Raw genomic sequence first — 11302 nt, 5'->3', positions numbered from 1 at the left:
GCGAGCCCCGCCACGCGCCGCGGGGGCGTGCGCAGGGAAGGGTGGAGCCCGCCGCGGTGGGCTGTGGGAGTTGTAGTCCGTGATGGTGGCGACGGTGTGGAGAGGACGCGGGTTTGTTCCCGCTCCGTGTCCAGGTGTGTCCCCCTGAACCGCGGGAAGGTGGTGGGGCCCGTGCCGGCCTCCGCTGCGCCGGCGGGAGGCCCGACCGTAAGCGGTGACCGCTTGGGCCCAGCCTCTCTGTGGGGCTGTGCGCGGGACCCGCCGCCAGGGGGCGACTGCGGCCTGCGGAGGTGCCCCGGTACAGACCCTGCCCCCGGCCCTTCCATTCGCTCCGGTACCGGCCCTTCCTTCGGCCCTTCTCTCGGTTCTTCCACGGTGCTGTCCTGGCCCTTCCACAGCCCTGTCCCCGCCGTTCTTCAGCCTTTCTCTGGCCCTTCTATCAGCCCTTTCCCGGCCCTTCCACCGGCCCTGCTCGGCCCTCCCAGACCCCGGGGCGGGCGCAGGGCGGTGGAGTCCGGCCCGCTGTGCGGGGTCTCTGGGGTCTCGGGCGCTGTCTATGGAAGGGGCTTATCCCCCTGCTGAGCCGGCAGCCGGGCCAGCAATCAGGTCAAGCCTTGACCTATTCCAGTACCTCATGACCTTCTCTCTCTGCCCTTCACCTTCTTAGCCCAATTTCTTGCCGTGCAGCCCAGGACATCACTTTTCCCCTAAAGGACTGCCCACAGCGGCTGGTCCAGCTGTGGCTGAGGCTGAGCTAGGGGAGACCCCGAGGTGGGAGGAGAGGCATCCAGGTCCAGCCTGAGTAAGGGCAGGATCCTGGGCTCATGGCATGCTCAGACCAGGGCTAGGTGGGGACATGCAGCCCTGGGTTTGTTTGTCACCATCCTCCCACCATGTCCAGGCTCTGCTTTGAGCTGTGAGCCAGCCTGGAGGGGAGGGGGCTGTGCTGAGCTATGTCTGCACCCCTTTGACCTCCCCCCCGCCCCAGATCTCCCCATGCCCTTCAGAAGGCAGCCAGCCCGGCCCTCCCCACCCCGACCTCATGGAATGCTGAGCACGGCCAGGCTTCACCCCACTTCCCTCCCGGTGTGGGAGTCTCCCCCAGGGGAGGCCGCTGGCCCAAACCTCGCAGCCCCTCACCCCGGGTCACTCCCATTAGGTAAAGGAGCAGCTCGTCCTGGCGGGGGTATCTCCCTCTCGCGCTTTCCTTGTATTGTACGGGCCTGGGTCATCGAGGAAATCTTACAGGTCCTTCTGCTGCCGAGTGGTCACGGGGGAAGCCCAGCCCCCTTCCCCCCATTGTCAGCGGCCGGGCCGTATCTTCGCTCCAAGCCCCGGCCCCTAAAAATAGCTCTTTGTCAGGCGATTGTTCCGACACCTTCGCGGCGGCATTGACGTGGACCGGAGCGGGAGAGCGGTGGGGTAGGTGGAGGGGAAGGGCTGGAGGTCCCCCCTGGGACCACTCTGAGGATTTGCCGCTGATAAGGGCCCCTGTTGTGGGGAAATGGGCTCCCGGCGCGAGGCACGGTGCCGAAGGCCTTCCCGTGCCGCTGCTGCCTGTGCTCACCTCTCCCCCAGCTGCCCCAGCCCTCTGCCAGCCCCACACTGCCCGGGCCACCAAGTGGGAGAAGTGTCTTCCCAGGGCACAGCGGGGAATGCAGCCCTCCCAAGACCCCAGTTCAGATCCTGCAGGGTGGATCCAGCCCTGTCCCCCTAAACCGGCTCCCTGGGTTGTCCCTGCCCTGTTCACCCCACTGGGGCCAGGGCAGGCAGGGGCAGCCCTGGGGAAGTGAGGCTGCTGGTGTGGGGGAAGGCCACGTTTTGGAGGGTTTAAGGACATCCCTGCAGCACTGTTCCTGACTTGAGCATCTGCAGGGATCCCCCGCAGTGAGACTTTTCCCCATCCCCTCTAAGAGCCCCATCTCCAACCACGGTGCCTGTTTGATGGAGTGTGAGCCCTGCCGTGGGATCCCAGGGAGCCGGCACCACTGCGGGGTTTATGCTGGGAAAGGGGCAGTGCAATGGGGACAGCCTGGGACTGCCCCCTCCCTTGTCATCTCCTGCCACCCACTGCCAGCTGAAGGTGATGACCCCCCTGGGCCCTCTCCTGCCCAGCCACTCCAGCTGCAGAAATAGGATTTTTTTTTTTTCCCATGAAAAGGTTTGGATTAAAATAACCTCCTGGCCCAGATCCAATTTTTCTGATGTGGCTGGACATGTTTGCCCACAGCCATGCTGGGTATCCAAGCCTTGACCCTCTGGGCTGCTGTCCCCATGGTGGGGACATGCCCGTCCTCTGCCTGGCCTTGAGGGACGTGTCCCTCTCCCAGCCGTGCCCAGCCTCACTGACTTGGAGCCGCTGGCCCTGCTCAGCTGCTGTCCACAGGCTGAGCTGAGCCCCCAGGGCCACTGGCTGTGGGGCAGGGCACGGGGCCAGCCCTGCTCTGATTACCCCCAGCGCTTTTTCCTTTTTCTTCCTTAATTTACTGAGGGCTAAATCCAAATATTACAACTTCCCCTCCGCGCCGCTGGTTACGCAGGCGGCCCCGGCCGGGCATTGTCTTATTGTTTGCAGAGGGAAGCTCCAGCGGGAGATTAACCTGGCGTTCACCCCGCGCCACGGCCTCACACCCTGTCCCTGCTGCAAGGCCCGTGTCCCCAGGGACCGCAGCTGGCACGAGGTCCCAGCAGGGAGAACGGCTCTGAGGGGTCCGGGGCGTGGGGGGGACACGGCGTGGTGGTGGCAGCCCTGCAGCAGAGTCCACTGACCACTGGGATATGTGAGACATTTCAGCTTTCTTGCTGTGCATCCCTTGTGATGGTGAAGTTCTGGCAGGTGTCTTGGGGGTCTCAGGCAGACTCTTTGCCCATTTTCTCCCCCAGGGATCCTGGCAGGGTGCTGGAGAGTCAGTGCAGTCTGAGAGTCAGTACTCCCTGCTGGCATGGGGAGGCAGGGACTGCCCAGCACCCCAACCTGGAGGACCATCGTGCTGCCCCTTGGTCTGCCCATCCCGTCCCGTTCAATCCTATCCCATCCCTGACTGCCCATCCCTCCCTGATCTTTCTCTCCACCCTGCCCTGGGCAGCAGAGATGTGTCACCCCATCTGCGCTCAGTGCCATCTAGACCTTGGGGCCCCCTTCCCAGTCCTTTGTCCCCAGGTCCGACAGGGCTTGGAGTGAGCTGTGACTCAGTTGATGGCTGTCACTGTCATAGCGAGGATTCCCCAGGCAACAAACAACTGAACTTTGCTCCAGGATACACTGGGATCATTATAATAAGCCTCCACTCTGGGGGAAGCCCAGGGAGGGTCCCAAAGGACCCACCACCCAAAGGTGTTGCCAAAGGACAAGGAATGAATAGGGCTGGATCCTGGGCCCAAAATCTGTCTTTGTGTCCTCCATCCCTGTCTGGTTTCTCTTGCTCCGCTGACTCAGACTCAGACATGGTTTGACTCCACAGCCCCATCTTGGGGGCGGTGGGTCGGGAAAGCAGCTCTGCCCACGGAGTGCAGGCTCTGCCTGACCCCTCTGCCCTCTGTCCTCCCACACCCCATGGCTAGACAGACCCTCATGTGTCCCTGCGTGTCTGTGGATCCCTTTCCAGCAGCCCTGGTGCACAGCAATACCAGGGGCTATCAGGTCCTGGCCCCTGTCACTGGGGGTGAGCCCCAGCCTGACCCCCTGCCCACGGCTCCAGCAGCTCCTGCCTGGCCAGACCCAGCCTCATCTGTCCCATCAGCAAGGCAGCTCCCGGCACCCGCGGGTGCAGCCCTGCTGCATTCCAGCCTGGCTGGCCAGCCTGCGAGGAGGCTGAAGTATTTGGGAGGGGAATGGAGAAGGGAAAGGGGAAAAAATAATAAAATAAAAATCTATAAAAAGAAAGTTTAAAAACACAAGTTAAAAAAAAAAATACCAGGCGCGGAGTGCAGCTGCGGTTCTGGTTCCAGTTCCCAGGTGATGTCAGGCCTGGAGCCTCTCCAGCCCTGGCCCCTCAGAGACGGTCTTTGTGGGTTCAGCACTGAGTGTTTTTCCTTCCTGAGACTCGGGGACACCTTCCTGTCTCAGAGAAAGCGGCCAAGAGCCTTTCCAAGGGTGTCTGCACGCAGGAAGGGGAGAGGATGGGAGGGGAGCGTGGCTGAGCTCAGTGCAGGGCTGCGGCTGCCGGGGAGCCGCCGGTGGCTGTGAGTGATCGGTGGCCACAACACTCACCCCACACGGGCCAAAGGGGCACCCGGCTCCCACCAGCCCGGCAGCTCTGAGTCACCGTTTCCCTCTGCTGGGAGGGGCTGGAATGTACTGGGACCCACAGGCTTGTCACTGGGACATGCTGGGATCCATAGCCTCAGCAGTGGGATATGCTGGAATCCACAACCCCAGCGCTGGATGTTACTGGGTGCCCAACTTCTGCACTAGGACGTGCTGGGACCCAGGGCTGTTACACTGGAGCTTGCTCTGGGGTCACTGTGCCATCCTTGGTGTGCTGACATCCATGGCCTTAACACTGGGACATCCCACAGCCTCAGCACTGGGACATACTGGGATGCATGGCCTTTATACTGGAGCTTTCCAGGGCTCTAGTCTCTGACATGGGATTCACTGGGGTTTTATGGTCTCCATATTTGAGCTCACTGAGGCTCCGGTTGCTGGCACTGGGACATCCTGGGACACCAGTGTGCAGCCCTGACCCCCTGGGGGGGTCCAGAGCCGCTACTTCATGAGGATGGTCCCCTTTTATGTGTGAGTCGGGTTGTTTGCAGAGCACAGGCCCCCACGGCCCCTGCCCCCCGATAAACCCGGGGGCAGGGATTCTGTGTCCTGGGCTGTTTGGAGAATCTCACGGCTGTTTATTGGGGTCTGGGACACATTAGCCACGCTGAGAACAAACCTCTCCCACCCACCCCGGTCCCTGCTTGGGACCAGCTCTCACAGCTGCACCACGCTGTCAGCTCCATAAATCAAACCCGGGGGAGGGAGCCTGGGGCAGGCTCACCTCGGTGAGCTAGGGGCCAAGAGGTGCCGTGTGTTCCCAACAGAGCCTCTGCCCTGGGGCAGGCTTCAGTGGGACCCCCAGCATGCTCCCCCTGCTTCAGGTTGGCTGCAGGACCCCAGGGAGATAGGGCAGCTCCAGTTCTTCAGCCCTTGGGGGGAGCCCTGAGCTGCCCCATCCACAGCTGCCTCCGCTCTGTGGGACACGCCAGCCCCTGGGAGCCACCAGCCCCGGCACAGCACCATTCCCAGGCTCAGCTATCTGCACTGCCCAGCCAGTCCAGCCCCCCAAGCAAAATCCCATGTGGGGAACTGGCCTGAGAACCCCCCATGTCCCCACCTGACCTCATGCAGATGCTGCTGCCTGCAGCCCCACTATGCAAGGCTCTGCATGGTCATCATGGTGGTAGTGGTGGTCACAGTGGGGACAGTCATTGTGCTGCTGGCAGTTGTATTGGTGGCAATGGTGGCAGTTGCATTGGCAGTGACATCGCAGCAGTCATGATGTTCCAGGTGGAGGGCAGAGTGCAGCAATGCAGGACTGGGGGTCCAGGGCCATCTCAGGGACCCACACCGGGGTGACAGGCAGGCACTGGCCCATCACAAAAATAAGGTTTTATTTTCCAAGCGGCTGCGTGTGCACAACCAGCATCCCCAGGGCCATGACACTGTCCCCCCGGAGTGCCTTGACGCCGGCCGCACATGGGCCCCTTCCAGCCCGGCCCTGGGGCGCGGGGACCCCCCTCCCCGGCCCTGCCCCGTGTGGGCAGCCTCGGCCATGGAGCGTCCTCCCGCCCCACTGCCAGCTCCAGGGCCAGTGTCAGTGCGGTGCCAGCCTGGGCTCGGCCGCTGCCACCTCGGGTGAGCAGCTCCCTCCCTCCCCACTGCGGTCTCTGGGCTGGCGTGTGCTGTTCTGGCTCCGTCTGCCTGTGCCGCTGTCTCAGGTGGGTGCTGCCGGGCCCCGGCTCATCTCCGCGACACTCGCAGGGGCGTCACCCCTCGCACCTTCAGGCAGTTGCCCCCGAGGTCCCTCCGACTGCCCTGCAGAGAGAGGAGGGAGAGCTACCATGGGGTGTCTGGGTGGGAGGCACCCTGCTCCTGCCCACTTGTCCACCACACCGACTCCTCCATGGGGACCCACTGTGAGATGGCCAGCGGCTCAGTCATGGGGCAGCTCTGTGCTGCCTGGAGTGGACAGACTGACAGATGAGGCTATGCCTGACAAATGGTTGAGTGGTTGGCTGGGAGGTGGGTGCTGTGGTGGAGCCCTCCAAGGTGGGGCCCCCTTGGCCTTGTCACCCTGCAGGACACAGCCCTCATGGCTGCTCATACCTGCAGGGCTCAGACCTGTGGCAAGGGCCAGTAGCACCCCAGGACAGACACACAGCCCCAGACAGATCTACAGCCCTAGAGAGACACACACAGTCCAAACTGGGATGGGGAGACTCAGACCTACCTCCCAGTGAATGAGAACAACATCAGCCCAGTACTCCCAGTAAAACCCAGCACAGACCAGCATGGTCCAGATTTAGCCCAGAACATTCCAGTATAACTCAGCATGGATCAGCAGAGCCCAACAGAGCCCAGTTCCAACCCAGCCTATTTCCAGCTTGCACGGCCCAGCATGGCCCAGTACAGCCCATTTCCAGGGTAGTACATTCCATTTCCAGCCTTATCCATTTCCAGCCCAGTACAGCCCCTTTCCAGCCCAGCCTCAGGGCTGGGATGCACAGAGTTGGATCCCAACCCACTTCCCCCTATTGCCCTCCAGCAGGAGCTTCCCAGCCCCAGTGCCTCCAGAGGGTCCTCTGCAGGATCCAGCACTGTGCCAGACCCCTGGCTACAGCCCCAGGAAGGAACCCAGAAGATCCCAGCTATGCCAGGGACTGGGGCTGGAGGACCCAGGAGGGCTGGAGAGGCTGCTGAGGGGGTCAGCAGGAACAGGGAAGCAATTAAAAATGGAGCAGCAAAAGCTGGAAAAGCTCTGAGGGCTGGAGTGTGACCCATGGCTGTACTGCTTGGGGTCACACATGGGACATCTTGAGGGTCTGTGGGAACAGTGGCAAGCACAGCAGCCCCTGCTCACAGCCCTGCCAAGGTCCCTGCCAAGGGATGTCCAAGACATCAGGCAGCTTCCAGCCGCCCACCCTGCACCCCATATGCTGCACAGCTATTCCTAGGTCAAGGGCACCCAGGACCCTGGCATGGGCAGCTCACAGGAAAGGTGTCCCTTAAGCTACGGGGTGCTGGGAGGATCATCTGGATGGGCAGGGCAGGGGTGCTCTGCCATGGCCCAGCTCAGCTGTGTGGGAGGTGTGCTGGTGCTGCCAGCAGACCCTGCATGGGAACGCTGGATGGGGAGCTCTGTCTGGCCCCTCTTGGGGGGTGTCTGCTGGGCTCTTTCTGTCCTCATCACATCAGAGAGCTGCTGGAGTAGCCCTGCTGCAGTGCTGGTGGGCTGGCAGGGTTGGGTATGGTGATGGGGATGAGGACAGGGATGCGAATGGGGAAGGGGAAGAGGACAGGGATAGGGATGGGGAAGAGGTCAGCCAGCGAACTCGAAGCTCCCCCTGGGACAACCAATGCAGCCAGCCCCGGGGTGACTGTTTAACCCCTGAGACCTCTCAGCTCGGATGGACGTGGGGGAGCAGCCCAGCCCTCTGACGTGAGCAGGAGCTGTAGGCGTGTGGCTACAAGCAGGATTTGGCCAGGAGCAGCTAAAACCTCCAGTGGGAGCTGGAGCCAGAAGCTGTGGTTCTCACTGAGCCATGTTGAGTCTCCTGCCCTGCTCAGCCCAGGCAGGGTCTGGTGCCCCCCATCCCTTGGGGACATGCTGAACCTCCTGCCCCCACTCAGGCCAGGAGGGGCAGGAGGAACCCTAACCCATCCCAGAACCCCGCTCACCCCTTTCCGCTGGTTGCTGAGGCAGAAAGTGCAGATGCTGCGGGGCTGTTTGCTGTCCAGGTCGCCCTTGGCGCCATAGATGGCACTGAAACAGGGCTGCCCGTCCTCGCAGCCCTCACCCAGCAGCAGCACGTTGGCCAGGTGGGAGATGTAGCTGGAGGCCAGGCGGAGGGTCTCGATCTTGGACAGCTTGCGATCCACCGGCTCGGTGGGGATGAGGGTCCGCAGGGCGGTGAAGGCCGTGTTGACGCTCTGGGTCCGGTCCCGCTCCCGCGCGTTCGCCGCCTGCCTCTGCTTCACCATCACCATGGGCCCCGGTTTCCGCGGCAGCTTGCGGCGAGCCTCGGCGCCCTCGCAGCAGCCGAACGACTGGTCCGACGTGTCGCTCTCGCTGCGGTTCTCCTCGTCCTCCGAGAGCATGCTGAGGTCGGGGTAGAGCACGCGGGCGGCCACGGGGCGCAGCATGGTGAAGGCCATGGCGGGGTGTCCCCCGCACCCCCGGCCCTGCTGGGGGGACCCCCCAGGCTGCGGGGAGCCTTCCCCCGCCGGCACAGCTGCGACGGCGGCTCCGGACGCCTTCCCGCTGCTGCTCCGCCGCGGCAGCTGAGCAGGGCTGGGACGGCTGTCTGCAGGGGGAATCGGAATTTATACGGCCGGGGAGGGGCTGGCTCTGGAGCCCACCCCCAGCCGGCCCCCCGAGCTCCGGCCAGCGGCCAGCGGCCAGCGTCCTCACCCCGGCCCTGAGAGCCAGTGCCGGCTCTGGCCGCTGGCCTGGCCCCGCTCCGGCACGCCGGCCTGGCTGCGGGCACCTTGACCTCGGGTCATGCCCGCGGTGGTAACTGAACCGCGGCAGTGCCAGGGCCACTGTCCAACAAGTGCTGCCTGTGTCGTGACCTCTGTCACCTGCAGAGTGATGTCACACACAGTCAGCCCACAGGCAGCGTGTCCCCAGCCCCTGCCTGGCTCTCCCTTGCCAGCCCTGGGTCCCGCACAGGGTGGCATGAGATGAACATGGGGCACAGGAGCTGGGATGGGGAAGGCAACCAGGAGTGGGTGGCACTGCTGCAGTGCCTGGGGTGTTTATCAGAGGGATGCCAGTGGGGGACACACCACACCCTGCCATGCCCCACTGGGACAGGGTCTGTGCCCAGGAGGATGCCTGGGGCAGGCAGGGTGCAGCAAGGGTAGGCAGCCCCCCAGGGGTGCACTCCTTGCTCCTCTCTTCCCAGGGCCTGGCACCGTGCCTGCCCACCATGGGAGGGGACAGGGGACGTGGAGAAGCACGGGCAGCACTGCCGGCAGCACTGCCAGGAGCATTTCCTCCCGCCCAGGAGGAAGGTGTGTGCCGGCAGTGGAAACACGGAGTCTTTTCCTGAGAGGGGAGTGATGAGCTGGCAGCAGCGGGAATCACCAGCCTGACCATTGCTCCTTGTCGTTCCTTGGCACTCAATAGCACAGACTATGGTCCTGCTCCTCCTCACCAGAGAGGTCTGTGTAGGTCCCACTCTGCCCTCAAACCCCCAACCCTGAACCCAGTGCTCCCAGGAGCAGGCAGGGGGGTAGCTCGATGAACCAAGCAGGCAGGAGGCTTCCTGTCTGCCTTCCTCCCCTTCTTCCTCCTCCTCCACAGTGCTCCAGGAATTATGCAGGTCAAACTGCAAAAACACGTGGAGGGCAGGATCTGGCTCGTGGCAGACAGCCCCAGGGCTGCTGGGGATCTGGCTGGGAGACTTGGCAGTGCCAGCTGCAGTCCCCCTGTCCAGGAGCTCTACAGCCAGAGAAGGATGCTGAGGGAAATCTTGGAGGCTTGCCAGGGCTGAGACAGTGGCCATAGAATGCAGCTGGTATATCACAAACACCCCAGTGAGGTGATCAGTGGAGTGGGGTGGCATCATGTTCCTCAATGTCCCATGGCCAAAAGCCTCTGCTTGCAGGACTGCAGCTTGTGGGATGGCTCCTGGGGTCTGGGTCCCCCCCACCATGGGCTCTCCTAGAGCTTCCAGGGCCTGTGGCTGCTGGACCATGACAGGGGCAGCTGTGCTGCCTGGCACCAGCACCACTTCACTGCCTCCCACCCTGCTGGCTGTGAGCAAACGGCCCCTCTGCCCCCTGCAGGGCACAGGCAGCCCCCGGCTGGCGGGATCCCCTGCCCTGTTTTCCTTCACCATTTGTCTGCCTGTGCAGAGCCTGTAAATCACACGGTGGGGGGCAGAGAGATGGGCTGGGGGCTGGTGGTCTTGCTGAGGCTGAGGACATGTAGGGCTGCACCAAGGGCCAGGGGTCGCCCTGGGGCAGGGGATATGCAGGGCCACACCAGGGGCTGGGGACATGCAGGGCTGAGCAAGAGGACAGGGATCCTCCTGGTGATGAGGATGGGCAGGGATCTTCACTGTGTCCACACTTAGAGCTCTCACCAAGCATCAGTCCCCATGAAGGACCTCGACCTTCTTCTGTAGCCCCTGACCAGGCACAGACCCCCACAAAAGGGTATGTTCAGGCAGTGCCAGGGGCAAAGCTGGGGATGGGCAGTCCCTTGGCAGGGAACAGACAGGGAGCAGGCAGGGAACAAGCAGTGAGAAGGCAGGTGCCTGTACAGAGAGGGGAACCCCCACTCTGCTCTCCTCTCACCCCAGAGTCTTGCTGAGACATGTCTGGGGGTCCACAGCAGCCCCTGGCCCTGACAGGCAGTAAGATGGATGGCAGGGGCTGTGTACTCAGCTGCACATCCCACACATGGCCACCAGCTGACAGGGACAGACTGGAGGGGGAGTCACCCAGTCCCCACACCCAGCCAAACTGCCCCAGGGCTTTTCTCAGGGGCATGGCCACGTGTGGGGTGCTGGTGGCCTGTGGGGTCTGGAACATGGCAGGGCACAGGCAGGGATGGAGCAGAAGACAGGAGATGGGTCAGTGTGGGGTGGGGACAGCACCCATGTGTGCACACATGAATGTGTGTGTGTGTGTGTGTGTGTGTGTGTGCAGCTGCACACATCTGTACATCCAAGCATGCATGGATGTGTATATCCATGTGTGTGTGCACAGGCATATATGTGAGTGTGAGGGTGTGTGCACGTGTTTGTGCAGTTGCGGGTGGATGTGGATGAGTGACTGTGGGTGCCATGTAAACCCCAAATGCCACCACCTCCTGCTGCAGTGACAGTTGGCACAGACGTGTGTATGTGTGACCACCACCTCACCAGATGCTGCATACAGAAGGATGGATGGATAGGAGCTGTCATCCCTAGCTGGGAGAGCAGCAGGAGCCATGGGAAGCAGGGAATGCTGCCGGCTCCCTGCCTGTCCAGCTGCCTGTGGATGCTGTGGCTGTGGGGCAGGAGGACGCGCAGCAGCAGAAGGGTTTTCCTGTGCTGCCTGAAAGCATCTGGTACAGGATGTGAGCCCCTGTGCCTG

At 62.8% G+C, this 11302-nt stretch overlaps 1 protein-coding gene across 1 annotated transcript; it reads right to left on the bottom strand.

The window, feature by feature from the left end:
• Nucleotides 1-4902: 4902 nt before the first annotated feature.
• Nucleotides 4903-8407, bottom strand: TCF15 (transcription factor 15). Its single transcript, XM_083873376.1, has 2 exons — nt 7892-8407; nt 4903-6028 (listed from the first exon to the last, which is right to left on the bottom strand). The coding sequence occupies exons 1-2, from the start codon at nt 8366-8368 to the stop codon at nt 5954-5956; spliced, it is 552 nt and encodes a 183-aa protein (XP_083729502.1). The 5' UTR covers nt 8369-8407; the 3' UTR covers nt 4903-5953.
• Nucleotides 8408-11302: the final 2895 nt, after the last annotated feature.

The sequence above is a fragment of the Zosterops lateralis genome, assembly GCF_965231275.1.
Source record: "Zosterops lateralis genome assembly, chromosome: 16".
NCBI classification, from domain to species: domain Eukaryota; kingdom Metazoa; phylum Chordata; class Aves; order Passeriformes; family Zosteropidae; genus Zosterops; species Zosterops lateralis.
The sequence above is the reverse complement of the archived record's forward strand: the minus strand, read 5'-3'. Positions and strand labels throughout refer to the sequence as shown.